General features: G+C 35.0%; 1 protein-coding gene across 1 annotated transcript in view; it reads left to right on the top strand.

The window, feature by feature from the left end:
* Window positions 1-18724, top strand: part of NEK10 (NIMA related kinase 10) — a 77506-nt gene that overhangs the window by 36584 nt on the left and 22198 nt on the right. The window contains 4 exon segments of the mRNA XM_054274059.1: window positions 1875-1894; window positions 8325-8454; window positions 8865-8935; window positions 11883-12114. Coding sequence (XP_054130034.1) covers window positions 1875-1894; window positions 8325-8454; window positions 8865-8935; window positions 11883-12114 — 453 coding nt within the window.

The following is an 18724-nucleotide window of genomic DNA, read 5'->3' as shown; positions in this document are numbered from 1 at the left end:
AGTTCTCCCAGTTTTTATAGACAATGTAACTCAATAGTACTGTACTCTGCAGTACAGTAGAGCTCTTGCTCCCAAGCCTCTTCATTTCTGAAATAAAACATTCTTTCTGGAAAATCCTAGAGATTCAAAATACATCTTTGAGCAGTAGTACCGTGTATATATGCATACACACATATGTGCGTGTACACATATATGCATATATATACTGAGACACACAAGGACATGCACATACACACGCCTACATGTAAAAATCAATGAGAATGTTCACAGTTGTAGAGACTTTAGTTTACAGAGTGTAAAACAGATTCTATCATGTTTGGTTTTGTGTTTGGCTTTTTTGGGGGGGGGTTGTGGGTTTTTTTTTCTTTGTTTGTTTTCTCTTTGTGGGCTTTTTGTTGAATTTGTTGTTCCACAATGCCAAATTAAGCGTAGATTGGATTAGCAACACTCTTCCTGGCATAGCCACATATTCAGGAAGTTGCCATATTGATGTCTCTCATGCTTTCAACCTATGATATTTTACATAATGAGAATTCTTTGTTTGTTCTACCTGCTCTTGATACTTAAGCCAATGTGTCCTAGCAAGTGGTGTCCTAGCAAGCACACAATTGCCATACCTGGGAGTTGTTGGAGGGTGTTGTTCTCTGTGTGTTCAAACATGGGAACATTTAGAAATGGATGTTCCTTGGAAGCATAATCAGGAAATATATGTGAAATATATCCTTCAGTTTTAAAGATAGTTTTACGAAGATACTTGTGTTATGAGCTGCATTGCTCTATGAAATTCAGAAAGGGCTGAGATTTAGCATTTATTTTCTCTAGCACTAGAAGTTCATATGTGTAAAAACAGTGAAAGTATAAAGTTGCCACAAAAAACCAGGTCTGTCTGCCAGAGATGTACAGTCTTGCAGAAAAGGTACAGAGTTCAAAGATGGGAGAATTTGTAGTAGTTGAATATAACATGCTAGTCTTCTGAGTATGAAAACAAGTCCTGACAATAATAGTCTTCTGTTCCTTTTGCCAGCTTTTTATCTAGGCTTTATGCCCAGAAAGAGGAACTGTTAATAGATATGCTGAAGTTTTTTATCCATTTTCTTGTATAGTTATATTTTGATTGACTTAATTTTTCCTGGTAAAGGTAAAAGAGAGTTTTAGTTCAGCATTATGAGCTAAGGGTAAAACTGAAAGCTGTGTTTCAGTGAAAGCTGATTTTATATTTCTAAAGCTGACTCCTTGGCAGTTCTTTTTGGTATCTCTCTTCCACAGGTAAAACCTCACAAACTTCTGCCAGTACGAGTTGTTTCTGAGGCTGTGATATAAACTGTGTCAATGAAATGATTCAAGGCAAAAAAATCCAATTGTGACAACCACCACCCAACCTGAACCAGCCATACTCCAGGGCAAACACAAGCATTTAGGTAAACATATAATGATGAACTAGATTAGAGAACTGAGCTGGCTTAAAAATATTTTAGGTCTTTGATGTGTAAAGCAGCTGCAGAACTACTTGTGCTGGCGCAGGAGAGCAGACCCTGGTGGAAGAGAGTGACTGGGTACAGCAGAAGCAAGGCACCATCTTGGCTTTCAGTATCTTTTCAATATACAGCTTAAACAACTTACCCCACATGAGGCTGTTGTGGTCTTCACAGTTTCATATTTGGTCTAAATTTTTGATGGGGGAAAAAAGTAGTTACAAGTGCCTTTTTGCACTTAGGAATTGGGAAGAGGACCTTGTGCTCTGAACATGCTTTTGCCTTGGGTATTTAATGATTTAGGTGTTTGGTTGGTTGGTTTTGTTTAACAATGCAATATGAGTAAACAACAATAGAATAAACCTTTAAAATGCTGTTTGATTTATATTCATATGTGGCAAGGGTGAATTAGAAGTGAGCTGGTGGCAGTTTTTCATGCATTCTGGAACAATGTCTTATTACAGTGCTAGGGACCATAAGTTATTTTCCAAATTTCGTATGTTTGGCATTGCTAAGCAATGTTGTATAAAGTTGGCACACATAAAAGCTTGAAGGTTTGTAAATTCAAAGAAATATGAATCTGTTGCTGAATGTTAACTGGATGTCCATATCTTCATTTTCAAAAATATAGAATAAGAAACCCAAGAAAGTAAATTGTGAAACTTCTTGATTATTTCAAACACAGAGGTAATGAATTGTGTTGAAAGGAAGCAGTAAGTTAGTGACTTTTCTAAATTGTTGATCAACAGCAGCGTAACTGAAATTTCCACTGGTTTATTACTGGGATCTTGTTTTTGCAAATTCTCAGTGCTTATTAACATTTGAGATTGAGACAGACTACACAAATTTACAACTATTTGCAGTGAAAAGCATCCTTCCACATCAAACCAGGTGATTTTTTGGAAGATATTAGTAAAAATATAAGGCAGGCATTATGCAGTCTGCTGTATCCTACAGTTATTAGTGGCCTGTCACTGGCTGTGAATTGGTTTTGCCTCTCTGTAGAAGAAATTATATGAATGTAGCAGAGCTTTCTGGGCAGAGGCAGGCAATGGTTGGACTAGGAAATGAAACTGTTGAGATTACACTGATGAGAGAGCAATTATGCACATGAAAGTGGCCTCTCTTAGCTGACTTCTCCCATTTTAAAATTACGTTCCCCACCTGGTGGCGCAAGGATTTTTCACAATGTATAATTGCCATCTGAAGATAGTAAATTTCTTCCCTACCCCTGTACATTTTAAAACTTGGTGGAACTGATGAATAAGTGATGAATTTTTCTCTAAGTGTCAGTAGAAGTTTAGGATGTCTGCAAAAATGTCTTTTGTGAATAAGAAATTATATGTATATTTTTTTTCCCAAAAAATATTTAACATAATTTGTATGGAGAAAAATGGTAGCAAGTTAGACAACAACATAATAAATTATTATAGACTTCCTGGGCCATACTTTTTCCATTTCAAAATAGAAAACTTTGAAGGTAAAATTTTAACTAGTGATTGAAAATCCTGTTCCTGCTTCATCACTCAAGGGATAGACAGAATATCCTCAAAAGGCTTGTGTTGAATTCTTTATGTGGGTGAGAAATGCAAATAGCTTTCAGCATTATTCGCAGGACCTCTTTATTCAAACTGTCAGTTTTGTGGCTTGTGTTTCTTCTTCCATTGGTTTTAGTGGTAATTATGAAGCTATGGAGCTATGGTAATGAATGTGTATCTGTAGCTTGCAGCAAACTATCCGGAGAAAAATTGTGACATGCAGCAACTGCTTTTCTATTTTTCATTTTGGGATTGTGCTGGTGGTGTTTGTTTTTTTTTTTTTTTTGTTTGTTTGGGTTTTTTTTTTTTTTGTTTTGTTTTTTTGGGTTTTTTTTTTTTTTTTTTTTCCTCTTCCTTATTCCTCTCTCTTTCTGTGACTCAGAGAACTGATTCTAAAGTAAATGTAGGGGTATTTTTGCAGTGGTCTCCAAATACTCACATATAATCCTGCAGTAGTTTGGCAAAATGAAGATGGGTTTGTAAAAACCTAGAAATGATGTCCAAACCAAAACATTTTCTCATTCATTGCACTGCAATTCGTGGTCTTGGATCTTTTCTGAGAAAATAGACATGAATTGAAAGAGATTCTAATTTGATATATGCAAATATCTTTTTCTTACTTGTAACAGTAAAATATGGAAATGAAAGGTTGTGTAGTCTTTACCTCTGAAGATTTTCAAGGCACTGCAGGATAAATCCCCATCTATCTGGGCCAGGGAGCAGCAGGTTTCATTTTTATAGTATTCATTTTAATTGTTGCAGTCATAGGTACGAAGATTGTGAAAATCCTTTTCTCTGCTTTGCTTTGGTGAGTCCTGCCAGTAAGTAGTAAGGCTATCCATTGCAAGTGAGCATTATTATATAGGTATTTTAACAAGGATATCGACTTACCTGAACTTAGTAGAAGCTGCAGAGACTCTTTCAGCATTTGGGACCAAAGGAAGCAAAAAAACCCCATTGATCAGAGTTTGGCAAGCTTGCCTGCTGTCTCTCCTACTGTCCTGTCTCTAACAGTGGGAAAAAATCAATATCCTTAGGTAAGGGAGAATGGGATAAGCATATTGGATTCATTGCAAATTTCCAGCTATTTTCAGCATAGATTATTTCCTGAAATAGATAGGGTTTCTAGGCATGAGTGTTTGTATAGCTAATACCTACTGCTGGAATTCTCCATCAAAGTTTAAGTAATGAACTGGAGTTATGTTAAAAGCAATAACTGTCATTGTTAAAATCCTCAGCACTGGCAGATGATTCTTTGTTTAGCCTTTCATTGTAACCACCACCTTCTCTGAGAGTCAGTCTTGAAGGATCACTGCTGTTTTCATTCATTCCTAACTGTCCAGTTGAAACCAAGTCTCATTTAAAAGTGCTCCTCCTACTGCGGGATGCCACATGCCAGTGTGTTCCTACACCTGTTGGAAGCACCAGTGAACACTGCACTAAGATAAGTCATGAGTGGCTCTTTGAAGTTCTGTGCAGCTCGGGAAATCTTCACTGGCTGTGTCCCACGTAAAGTCAGCCTGAAAGTATTAATAACATTCTTTAGAAGTTTCAAAGGCTCTAGAAAATTAATGCTGTTTTGGAAACATCATTCCCTCATCTCCTCTTTTCCTTCCTCTCCAAATTCAGGACTTCTTTTTTAATTTTGGCACTTCTGTCCACTAATAACTAATGTGGACACGAGCTAATCTAGTGAGGATAGTAATCTTTCATATAGCTGTGTGGTAGTGCAAATGTAGCAGACTCAGATACAGTCTGTTTAAATCTCTCTTAAAAGTGTTATTAAAGAAAAATAATGGTAAAATAACATCAGTAAGCAAAATTATAAATGAAAGCTTGATGGCAAAACTATCTCCAAGGCCATGTAGAGGTTATTTGGTTAAATGTGCTGATGTGTTTGATGTTTTACAAGTAGCACTGTACTGACAAGATTTGTTTATTATTGTTTCTTTTTTAAAAAATCTCCTAATTATAAATGTGGTATAGTATGGGAAACCTCTTCTGTATTTAGAATAGCTTCTTAATTTTGTAAAAAGAAGTTCAGAAGGAAAAACAACTATTTGGATTAAGCAGTGGCTCATTTTTGAAGCCATGGTCATGGATGATTCTATTATTAAGAATGAAAGCAGTGGTAGTATGTTGACCTTTCTGAGAAAAAATTATAAAATTGTCTGTTAAAGGATGCTGAGAATTTGCATGGTTATTCTGGGGATATAATTCTGTCTTTCATTTAAAAGAATTTAGTCTTGCATTTGCAATGGACATTTGTTTAGTGAAGGACTCCCTTATATTTAATATAATGATGCTGGAGTAAGCTTTTTCAGATTGAATATGTAAGTTGGAAATCAACAGTGATTTGCAAACTTAGATGAAAATTTTCTTGAGCTATTAGATGAAAAATATCTTAGATGAAAAATATCTTAGAGCTGTTATCTTGAATACGTTAGCTGTAAGAATTACATGCTGCCACTTCTTGTAGCTGTGGCTAATAGCATCAGCTCTGCTGCTTAGTGGCAGTAAGCTCAGCCCCTGGAGCAATGGAAATTAAAATCTTTATAATCTCTTAGGGGCTTCCCCTTTCTGTATTCTGTTTTGAATGCATTTTATGATGTAGGCTTCTGTTTGCTAAAAATTTAATTAGTACTGCTGTCTGATTTCAGTCAACTGAGTTATCTTCAGCTAAAAGTTAAAGGATGAGTACTGCCTTTACAAATAATAATTATAAAAAAGTCATACTAATGCCTAAATTCTCAGTGTTTGTGAGTAAGACTGGTTCCACATATCCGTTCTGGTCTTGACCAGGCAGTGACAGTTTATACACATTTGTCATCTGAGTTAGGCAAACCATATGTACTCCCACCACGCTCCTGTTGGTGGGTGGCAGTGTACAGGAACAAGAACTGGGTACTTTCTCTGCTTGGCATCCCTGCCACTGGGGATCCAAAACATGCAAATTGGCTGCAGAACTGTTTTGCTAATCAACAACTACTGTACCCCACCCACATTTCTAACTAGCAGATGGTGAGCTAAGCCTGTAGAACATGGTGATGGGTTTTACTACATCCCCAGAAAAGTAAATAAATAATATTTGAAAATCCTATTTAAAAATCTAAATTACAGAACTAATGAGCTACAAAAGCATAGCATCGTATAAGTAAGGGATTTATATTCTCTGTAAAACTTTCATGGTCACATTAAATAAACATTGCTTCAGTAATTTAAAGTACTTCTTAAGCAGGAGACAGTATTTTTTAAGGTATTGGTCATCCTAATGTTCTCAATATCTGAGGTTTCTGACTAAGACATTCGTTCTGGAAGAAAAGAAACACTATTCTGCTACAAGTCCCTTTGATTAAAAAAAAAAAAAAGAGGAATTAGATGAGCATTTAGAACAAGAAATCTTTCAGCATGAATAAACAGAACAAATGACTTCATTAACTTTCAGCTACTGTGCATTTGTGTGAAACTATGCTAAAACTATAACCCTGTCAGCACTGTATTCTTTCTATGATTTCCAAATCACAGTATGATTTTTCCAAGTCACCAGCTGGTGGGCTGCTGTTTGCTCTGGACATCAGGCAAGAATTTTGCGTGGACAAATCTTCAGGAATCAAGATGCTGTAGGCTAGGTCATGGTTGTCTTTGTTTCTCTCTCAATTGTATTCAGCTTATTCTTTCTGTGGCTGCTGCACAGCTTTCTGCATTGTTACATAAATTTGGCTTGAATAATCTCAGTTTGGTATTTTAATATAATTTAGTAATGTAAAATAATATTTTTTAACTTGATCTCTCTGTGGATGAAAATTATCCTTAGAACAAAAGACTAAAATTCAATTCAGATATTTTTTTCTAATCAGGAGCATTCTTAGAACTTGACTAAGATAGGTGCTTTGCCTTATTGAGCTCACCATCTATATGATAAGTTGCAGTATTAATATTTGCTAGTAGACACTTTTAATACACAGAAAGGAAATTTTCACAAAGACATCTAATGAACTAGTGTCACAGGCAGTGTGATCACAGAAATACTAATATGTCCTAAAACAATATTCAGTACCCACTCTGTAGTTATGTAACAGCAGCAGCGAGATTCAAAGAAAATTGCTTATTAGATTTGACCCAATAATCTGTATCTTGCTTGATAATTTTATCAGAAGAGTGTGACCCTGTCAGTCCCTCTCACTTCCCTGCACTGTGACCTCTCTTCTGACTTTCTATTTTAAAGTTCACGTAATTAATCTTATCTTTTGTCTAGGGACCTCATCCCATATATTTTTAAAAATCTGCATTTTGTATATAGCAGCAGGATATTCTCTAGCATCACTAATTGAATTTACACAGTACCTCTGAGCATTAAAATAAGACATTTTACCAAAGATATCAGTACTATAATTATGAAGAAAAAGTGGCTCCAAATTCTAATCTGAAGGGAAAAAGTAAACAAGTTGGTTTTCAAGTTGATTTTACAGATTAGAGTATTTTTCTATATCTCTGAATGAAAAAAGCCAAACACATTCTATGATATGATCTTTACTTGCTGCTAAGACTTGAACTCCAACATCAGAATACACTGACTAGTGTAAATTGTTATCATCCAGGTTCATAAAAAGCACTGAGGAAATTAAACAAAGGAAGTAAATGCTGTTTTGTACTGCATCAAAATTGAAGTTACTGCCTTCTTCCATTTTCTTTAAATGTGTCTTTACAATGTTTTTTGTATTATCATTTGGCTGCCTGCTGAGTGTGCATGTTGCATCCTCACAAGGAATGCATTACAGTTGTTTTAAGAGGATGAAAATGATACAATGAGTCAAGTTCATTTACTTACATTAATAGCAAAACTGTATCCACTATCATTCTAAATACAGGAGTTGTATCAAATCTTTCTGATATCTGGATTATGAGATGAGGTGCCATACTTATCTGTTCTCTAGTCTGTTTTACTGAAATATCATCATTGTAAACTTGTTCTAAATGCTGTAGTTCATGTCCGGTAAGTCCAAAGACAGTGTGAGTGGAAAGGACAAGTGAACAAAACGTAAACCCCCAGTGTTGTGAGAAAAAGTGCAGCAGAATTTGAAAATCTATTTACTGTACTTCCCCTTAAAGAATTTGGCTGGTAAATGACGCATATGCAACCTTTTGAATGTAATTGTGTGTGTAATTATGTTGTAGTGAGTAACTAAATATAGGGTGAGTTGGGTGTTTTTTTTGTTGTGTTTATTTTGTTGTTGTTTTTGCTTTTTAAAAGAAAATAAGCCCACTTCTAGGGGAATTAATAAAACACTTGCGGCTTGCATTGCTTTCTCCCTAGTCCTGAAGTTGTAAAGGGTGAGCTGTGTGGAGACAAGGCTGATGTCTGGGCTGCAGGATGCATCCTTGAACAGATGGCCATTCTGGGCCCACCAGTTTACAGCACCAATGTGCCCTCCTTGGCAACTGAGGTATCCACATTTTCCAGATCAACCTCCCAGTTATTTCTGCATGTGTTGTCATGATCCAAGAGAATTTATATTTAAGATTATTGATACATAAACTGCTCTCAGCTCTAATGTGTGTGGCTTGTGAACAAGCACAAGTGTTTATCATTGTATGAATTGCTATCTTACCATTCTAATTGCAAAAATTGCTTATAAATGTTCAATATTGTAGCACTTTAACCTACAGTAAGTACACTAATGTGGATACCTGACTGAAAGAGACAGTCTGCATCTAAGTTGTTCTGCAAGTTAGAGCTGGTGATGTAATGCTCATCAGGTAGTTTAAAGGGACAACACTTATCATGTTGGATGCTGAAATAAATACTGGAGTATTTTTCTTCAACAAACTGTAGATTTTTTTTTTTATTTTTCAGATAGTAGGGGCTGTGTATGAACCTGTGCCAGAAGGACTGTACTCTGAAAAAGTCTCATTTACCATTAAGAGGTAATTACTCATTTTATTTCGACATCCTGCTGTAAAGATGTTTTTGTTTTGTATGCTTCCAGCAGAGATAATGTGACAGTTTGCAGACTTAAGCAACTGCCAGTATTTGTCTCTGAATAGGAAATATCTTTGGATTTAAAGAAAAACAGAGCTATCTCCTTAGACCAATAATAACATATAAAATATCGCTGCACACATGCAACTGGAAAACTCATACCAGTATAATCAGGGCATTCATTTAGCCAGTATAGGCTTTATATTCAGTACTGAAATTTACATTTAACGGTATCAGTGCTGTACTTAATTCTCTGCACATGATTTTTTTCCCAATAAAAATCCAGAATCTGAGTAATTTTCAAATGCAGGTTGTGGTCAAGCAAATAACCCCATCAGAATATGTTATTTACAGATCACTGTATGACCATATTCATAATTTTTTCTGTTTATTTGACTGATAGAAATATGTCTTTCATTACCTTATAATTCTGTTAGCACAGCAGCAGAGGTAATGAAGCAATGGAGGAAAAGATAAGCCTGTACTTGCTACACTCACTCATCACAAATTTCTTAGCTATGTTTATATTTTCCTGGAGATAATGTAATGTGTAAGACAAAGTATAGAGTGAATTAGAGATTTAGTTAGCTCCCTTGATTTTTCCATCTTAGAAAAAAAAAAAACCTACTTAGTACAAAAATGCTTATACTTTTTCATTCAGATATTCAATTCTGTCTCTAAAAAGCACATTACAAAGAACGTTTGTGTAAGGTTATAAACTAAGGTTTTTATAGTATGTTATAAACTAAGGTTTTTACAGTATGTTTTAGTGTACAGAAAGGTTTCTGTTACTTAAAGACCTTGTGGATAAAGGACAACAATGGAGAGTACAGGAGCTAATAGAACTAACATTTAAGTTGAAGAGATTCTGAAATGAATTTTAATGAAAATATTAAAATCTTTACACAAGAATTTTTCTACGTATTTTACTAACAGTGGGAGGCATTAAGTGGTTTTTTTTTGTTATTGTTAATTTTTGGGGGGCTATTTTTTAAATAATATCTCTTACTATAGGTTAAGTCTTAAATCATTTGTTATGTTTAGGTTTTTGCTTATGCTTTGTGAGCTATTTAGAAAGAATGAAAACATTAAAGAAAAGCAGTAATAATGAGATTTTAGCTATATAGATGAGAAAACATTAACAGAAAAGATGTTATTTTCAAATGACTAAAACAGAACACATTTCAAAGATGAATGTTGGAAGTAAAAAAATAATTTCTTGATAATGATTTGAAGAAATATTGAAAGCTTCTTGTTGCAACTGTAAATTTTCATTTAGTGTTATCATTACTATTCTTTAGTATTGTTATTAAAACAGGCAATTAAAATAGTTTTATTGCTTTAAGCTACTAAAGAATGTATGGCTGTGGATTCTACTCTGGAATCATAGCCATCAAATTCCAAAGTATATGGATTCTGTTCTGGAATCATAGCCAACAAATTCCTTCAGAGTTGAACATCAACCTACTTGATGTTTAGTCATAAATATTTTTTAGTAATAAATAATTTTTCCTGTAAATAATTACAGGAATTACTATGCATGGAAATGGATGCAGGGCCTATTAAAAATCTCTTCTAGCTCCCTTTGGTCTTGGAACTTTTGCCCAGTTTCAGTGAATTAAAATAAAAAATCAAAAGGAAGCCCCAACCCCAAGTATTTTTTAAGGGTGAAAACTTGAACCTCTTTCAAAGAAATAAAAAACTTAAAATAAAAATATTTTTTAAATTATGAAAATTAGTGAAATTAATCAACACATTTAAGAAAATTTAAACAAAAATATTAAAATCAGGAAGTTCAAGCACTGTGAAGCATTTTCAAAAGTGCTACTGTGCATGTCAGTTGTATTTTACTTAGAAAGAACTGCTTTAGAAATCATAAGTCATTCTATGACATTTTCTTTGAAGAAGAGTGTTGGGTTATATGTTTGTGTTAGCAGATTAATGGTCCTATGCAAGGAAATCATAGTACATGACCAGATTCATTGGAGTTAAGAGATTTAAGACACTTTTTAGTATATGCACGACTGTCCCCAGCAGCTTTCCTGTCCTACACTGCATACACTGCAGAAAATATTTTGGGGATTTAAAAATAGACCTAATAATATATTATTACCATTACTGGGGGTACCTTTAACATAGATCTGTTAAAGTATTTTAGATTGGAAGGGACCCCTGGAAGAGTGTAGTCCATCCTGCTCAATGGAGATACAATTAGATCTGGTTGCTCACCGCTCAGGGTTTTGTCTGTGTCAGTTTTGTATTGAAGGATGGAGATTCCACAACTTCTCTGGGCTCCTCTGTAGTGTTTGTCTGCCTTTGTGATTAAAAGTAATAGTAATAATAATAATAACAAGTTTTGGATCTATCCAGACTTCCCTGTGGTTTAACTTAGGTCTCTTGCCTCTTGCTCTAACACTGTGCATCCCTGAGAAGGATCTGGCCAGGCCTTCTTCCCATTATGCAGGTTGCAATCAGATCTGAGAACAGGTGGTCCAGGTCCCTCTGACAGCTGCCCATGTATCCCTGCAATTCATTGTTCACAAACCTCTGGAAAATGCACTCTCTCCCATGATCTAGGTCATTAATAAAGACATTAAATAGTACTGACCCAATCCCCCAAGGTTGACTCCATCTCCCCCATCCCAGGAGAAGGCCCCAGGCACTCCTGAGTGTGTCTGGGAGTGCACAGCCACAGTTCCCAGCAGCCGTTCTGTTGGGTCAGTGTCAAGGATAATTGTTCCAGCTGATGCTGGAGGCTGTGCTCTGGTGTGGCAGCACCAAAGCTGCCCAGCCTCAAACTGTCCCAGGCAGCATGAGGGAGCAGTGCTGGCTGGCATTACTCCATAAATACCAGGGCAGAAATTCAGTGGTGGAAAAGAAACAAATAAATAGAGAATGTTCTTCCTGTGGCTGCTTGACTCCTGATGCAGAGGCACGTCCAGACATGGTAGAAGTCAGCTCACTGTTGACTGATGTGATGATGAAACATCTGGAATTTTTATCCACCTCTCATCTCATGCTGGGGAAGAAACTGCATTGGGAGAGGAGACAAACCCAGTGGTACTTCATGGAGGCCAATTGAAATGCAGTAACTTATCACCATCAACTTCTCATTTTATCACAAGTAAGTACATGTATTAGCTTTATTTTTTGTTATTGTTATTTGCCATATCTGAGAAAATAAGTTGCAGCAAAGCCGAAAATGAATCAAAATTAAAAGACACATCCTTCTGTATCATTTTTCCATGCAAGCTCTTTAATTTATTTTTAACAAGGTATTCATTAATTTTTTTGGATGTTCTTATGCAGGAAAAATGACAGTATCTTAAAACCCAATGTCATTCTGTGTTGGAAAATGGCATTGTTATGGAGGTTCTCACCTCCAAGTTTTGATAATATCTGATAACATTTAATTATTATGGCACATTTGTGAGTGGTTTGTGAATAAGAGAATATACGCTTGATTAGGGTGGAACAAGTTGATAATCTTGTGTATGATTCATAAACGATGACACCTAGAAAATGAAACCTACAAGAATAAAATTTTTAATTACAGATTGCAAAATACAGACTAGTGATGCTGATAAGGTATTTGTTCATGTTTTCTAACTGTCTGATACAGTTCTGTAGAAATACTTACAGTTCTTCCATTTGCTTCAGGCTGTGTTTTAAGCATCCTTCATGAAAAACATCTGTAGTTTACCTACCATATATAATCTCAGAGAATTAATTTAAAAAATACAAGAAAAATATTTTTGTGTAGCAAAATTGCTCTTTGAAAATTGTTATAATAATTCCAGTATAAAGTTATAATTTACACAGCCACTCTTGTCTGTTGAAATATTACATCTCTTAGATTCTTTTTGTCAGGGCTCAGTGGCTTGTACAAAGAACCTCTGTGTAGGAAAATGGTTTTCTAGAACACTTGGTACCAAACATTCTAGTTTTCACCTTTCAAAAATAAGTAACTTGTATCAATGGTTAATATTTTTTTCAGGAGTTTTTTGACCTATCAGTCTAAGATCATTATTTATATTACACCATTTTTTTCAAAAAAAAAGAATGCCAAAACCTGCCAGCAAACTGTAACAAACCACTGCCTTTTAAAATGTAAGAGATATTGGTTTGAAAGGAAGATACAGAGTAGGATTTGTAAGTTAAGATACTGTTAGCAACTTTTCCCATGTGTTTTTCATTTAATTTTTCTTAACCTACAGATTTGGAAGCTTGTTGTATGCCATTATCTTTTGTACCTTGATATAGTCATTCTCTTGCATAACTGTGATGAAATTTGCAAAAAAAATGTGCTATAGATGTAAAGATGCTAGATTTGGGATTTTGATGCAGTTATTGTGTCTTTGAGAAATGAATTCCCTCTCTGGATATTTGTGAGATATGGTAGAATGGATAGTTTTACATAGAAGTTAGAATACTTGTGTTTTGTATAAATACTTGGAAAATACACCTATCTACAAAACTGCCTGTGTGTTTTAGGCAATAATGGCTAGTTTTCTCAAGGAGGAAACATTGAAGTTCTAGTTCCAATTGATATTTTTTGATGCATATTAAAAGAACAAGAGATTCTGACAAAGACCCAGAACACTGAAGAAATGGAGGGGAATATGGCTTAGTAATGAGACCCAATGTTGCAAATTGTTATAAATAAGAATAAATCAGGCTAGGATCTTTCAAATTTCAGAGGCATGTTACAGGGCTTAGAAACAGAAGGAGCCATGTCGTTTCTTTCTTCCTGGTATTTAGGAAAACTTTATAAAGTTGAAGGGTTTCTAATAAAGAGAATAATTATTCCTGAAAAGTTTGCCTTTTGAAAAAAAAAAAAAGGCAATGTTCTGACTAAAAGGGCTTGGAAGAATTTCAAGCAGCTGCTCCTGAAATAAAAGCTCTGTGAGATGTAGACAGCCTAATTTATCTTAGTCAAGGCCCCAGCGAGTCCACACCCAAGTAATTTGTCATTTTTCCATGGTGTCAGAGAATTTGGTGTTTCTGCCATGTAGTTCAATGTTTTGTTGAAGCCAGCTAGCTTATATGCTTTCTCTACTGTAATGTACTTTTGGCCTCTTTTTTCATCCCAGTTTTGTTATATTGTGAATGTTTCTGAAATTAGGACTGTACTCTCTGTCCTTGTATATGGAACTGAAGAACAGAGATATTTTGGAGCCAGAATGGAATTTGTTTTATAAGTAGTTTAAAACTACAGTTTGGTAGCTGGAAAATAGGCAGTTGAAAGGCAGTTAAGTCAGTTAGTTTCCTTGTGTGGTAAGGAAAGCATAAAATCCATGCTTGAAAATAATCCCAATAAAAAGAATCGTCATCAGCTCCCTGCACAAATTCTTATATTTCCTAGTTTTCCACAGAAACTGTTTATGTTAGAGCAGAAACAGATATAGGGGTGACAGGTGTTTGATAGAGCTTGTGTGTCCAGTTCTGAAAGGTTAAGGTTGCTGACATAACACATGGTACAGAAGACCCAAACAAGTAAGAATAATGGCAATAATTCTTTCTCGTTAACATTAATAATTCATGTTGCAACTTTCATTTCAAGTTGATCAATATTATATTTTCATGCTCTGGGCAGGAAGAGGTGGAAAGGAAAAAGGTAGTTTGTGTAAGGTCACCAAACAGACCAGTAGCAAATTTGAATTTTCTGTGTTCCAAGGCAAGGATAAGTCTCAAAACAGTAGTTGATCTAACTAATGAATTGTCTTTCTAATATTTTCCTTTGAAGAGATAAGTGTATAGCCAAACAATGATTTGATTGCCTTTTGAAGTATAAAGATTTGAAAAATTGGTTTTGTCTGTTTAGAAAACAGTGAAAATAAGTAATTTTTATTACTTTGGAAACATGCATTTCATTACATGGGCATCATCCATTATTGTTTCATTTACTGTATATATCCTAACAGGTTTTCAACTTTTCTCTCATTGTCACATTTTTAAATGTAAAATATACATATACCTAAAACAATATAGAATGATGAATATTCTGTTCAGTCCTGTCTTTTGAATGTGGTAGAGGAAAGGGTAAGTTTTATAATTGGAGTCCATCAGCTAGAAACATGAACCTTTTATACCGTCTGCTACTCTGAGAATATATTAAAAATGGGCAGACATGGTAGACTACCTGGATGGTCAGAACAGCTTCCTTTTCTTGGTTTCTGTAGTTCTGATCTGTGCATAAGGCTCATATATTCTGTCACATTCTTTCTCTATGCTTTTCTGTATTCTTTGGGAATTTAGGCTTATTTTAATTTTTGTATCAATAATGTTGCTAGAATACCCATTTCATTTTAAATTCATATATGCAAATCCGTGTATTCAGAATGAGTTCCCAGTTGCTTAGAGTAATGGGGGACGATGATACTTAGATAATGGGAAAAATAGGTCCAATATATTTTTCTGAGTGTAGTCTGATCTATGGAGTGTCTCCCCATTCCATGTTAGCTGGGGCTAAGAGGGAGTCAGAATTCATTAACTGTGCTTGGTTTGAGCAGGTTCATTTAGGTTGCCCTTAGCTGAGTGCTTTGTCCTAGTGTTCAAATGCATGAGAATGCCAATTAGCAAGGCTGCTCTCTGCATTTTCCTGTTTTCACACTTGGACTGGTCTTTGCCTAACCCAGCAATCTGGTATATAGACCACAGTGAGGCATCTTTCATCTAGATAGGATTTTTAGCTGCAGGTCAGCACTGGCCCTCCCAGGCTAGGTCTGTAGGTATCAAGCTGCCATGCTACTGGACTAGGTTGGTGCTGACAGAAAACATACTCTGATTATTCTTCCTGCAGGCAGCTTGGCTACAGCCCATGCTAGGAAGTCTGACTATCTCTCCTGCAGAGGCTCCTCAACTCTTTGTTGGCTGAAAATAGTAAATGAAGCAGTGTAGCTGTTTTCAAACTATATGTAAATGACTAAATTTAAACTAAAGAACCTGACCGAACTTGAAATGGCTGATGCAGTTTCCTGACCTTTATCTCTGACATAAACCTTCATACTCCACATCTAGATGATTATGAGTTGATTGTATTTTGTATTTTTGAGGATCATAGCTATATGAAGGACCAAGAAACACAACATAATTTAACTGTTTTTTCACCCAGTCATTTTTCCCCACGTCTAAATTCAGTTCTGCTCTGCTGGCAATTGTTGTGCTAATAATCGTGTCAGTTTCTAAGCACCACCACATGCATTACAAAGTAGTACTTAATTAGCAATTCAATTTGAATTAATCAAGTTTTTTTGTTAACTCAGAAAAAGACATAAAGATTGGATTAATGTTCATTTTAATTTCCTTTGTGTTTAGAAATAGATTTTGTGCCATTCAGTGCATAAGAGAGTTCTTTCTTAAAACCGTGTGTGTGTGCAGCAGTTGTTTTGGTGTTTGTTAAAGCAATGAGTATACTTGAGTTTAAAACACTTGACAGGCAACAGGTTATTAATTTTTCAGAAATACGGTCAATATAGAAGATTAAAATATTTTTGCTAAAATTATCACTGAAACTTGTTAAATTTTTATAAAATAAAAACGTGGATGATCATGACCATGCTCTGCTGCATACATAAACCTTTGGAAATGAGCGAGGACTCAGGAATGTCATGAAGACTTCCACAAATTGTTTTCTAATTCTTCCACCTTTCACTCCATTGTAACACCATTCTGTTCTGCTAATTAAGGAGCAGGTACTAGTACTTATGCCTAAATTTTAAAAATGTTGGTGTGATTAAAAAAAAAGGAACCTTTTAAAATTGATACTATTTAACTTTGGAGAATAAAGCGACAATACAAAAACTGTTTTGAAGGTATAATTTTTTTATAATTGCTGAATGTTTAATTTGTTAGTGCGTCAAAGCTTTTTAATAGAATTGCAGAATGTAAGGGAGGAAGAGTTGTTAAAGATTATCTTGTTCACTTCCAAGCTTTAGAGCTACCTGTCACTCCTGACAGGTATTTGACCAGTCAGTCTTAAAAATGTCATGTTATAGAAACAGTTTGGAAACAGCAGAAATGCAAATACTGTCTTTACAGTCAACAGTCATATGTCTGATTAAGTATTTTTTTTTTCATATGAAGATAAAATCTGCATTTAGTCTGTTGCTTGCAGAAAATTTTGACCTTTGCTTGAAAGGGTTTAGACTTCATGTACATCTCGTTTCCAGGAGACATTAGATTGACTTATGCCTGTGCACCTGTGGGATGTATATGGCACTTGGAATTTTCAGACCCAATCTAAAGTGTCATATAAGGACTCTGATAGCACTGAGTCCAGAATATCCCCAAAAGCTGTTTGCTGTGTGCATTCAAACCTGTTACACAGTGAAATATGAACCCATATTTCTCTCTGCAGGATCCCAGATAGATGCAATAGTTTAACACTTAATTACTGAAAATTTCCTCCCCACAGTGGAAGTATGTAAAAGTTATATATGGTTTTTCTCTTATGTTGTATCCCCCCCCAGGTTTTTTTTTATTTTTTTTTTTAATTTTATTTGAGCTGAATGATAAAAAAAGTGGAGAAAGAGAAGGAAAGAAATGAGAATAATCAGAAGTCTACAGAACATGACTTAAGAAGTAAGATTGACATGATTTTAAGTGTAGTGATCAAAACTGGACCTAATTACTCCAACTGAGAATCTTCTTGGTACAAAGTAGAAAGAATACAAAATTTTCAGAATTAGTCTCTTTTTATATATCCCAGTATGATGTCTACCTTTTCAGAACAGTATGGTATTGTAGTATAATCAGTTTCTGATCCAGTGAACTCCCCATGTCTTTTAATGCAGAGCTTCTCTAGTCTGTGCAGTTGTATGGTTGTTTCTTCTTGCTCTCAGAACTTTGCATTTTCCCTACTTAAACTACATCAGTTCTTTTAGTTTGTCCAGTTTCTCAAACTTCCTTTGACACTAGCTGTCACTTTGATTGGCACAGCTCTGTGTGTGATGTATGTGCTGCAGTGTGATACACAATATGAATGGATCACAGTCCGGGTACTTCTAATAGGCACTCTGCCTATCCATTATGCAGATTGTCACTGTAATTCAGTGACAACATTCAGTGCTTTTGGAACAAGGTCAAAAAGGAGCCTGATAAATTGTGCTCACTCCCCATTTTCAGTTTAGCAAACACTCAAATCAGTTACCAGGTTGAGTACAGTTTTATGGTCAATTATTCAGCCAACTGGTCGTGATTTTGTCTAGCTCACACTTCCTAGCTTTATTCTAGGAACTTATGAAAAACATTGTCAAAAACCGTGCTAAAACCCACATATGTAACATCTACTTCTTGTTCCTAATGCACAGGAGCTATTACTATCTTACTGAAAAAGATATATTGGTTTAGCCTGGTTTTTCCCCTGTCAATTTCATGTTATATATTACTTTTTTTATTGGTAGTTTGCCAGTGGAAATAGGTTGTAGTTTGTTCTTGTTTTTGTTTTTCTTTTTTTAATAGAAATTCAATTGACTAGCATAATGCTGTAATTGTAAATGTCTCTAATAAAGAAGATTAATTAAATGCTCTTTGCAAATGCCACTAGAGAGCTCTATATTTCATGAAGACAGAAAAGTTAATTATTCTGGACAGCAGTATAACAAAACAGAGCTAAATAAAAGATCAGTATCTTTATTTTATTTCAACCTACATTTTCCTTTCTTTTCCTAATAGCTTTTAGATTCTTGTTGCAAGTCAAAAGCAGCAATTCAGGTTTCACTTTTCCAAAATCA

Source organism: Melozone crissalis, unplaced genomic scaffold (assembly GCF_028551555.1).
Source record: "Melozone crissalis strain CALT ecotype California unplaced genomic scaffold, PUWL_Pcris_2 ptg000016l_1, whole genome shotgun sequence".
NCBI classification, from domain to species: domain Eukaryota; kingdom Metazoa; phylum Chordata; class Aves; order Passeriformes; family Passerellidae; genus Melozone; species Melozone crissalis.
Note: the sequence above shows the minus strand (reverse complement) of the source record. Positions and strands in the feature narration are given on the sequence as shown.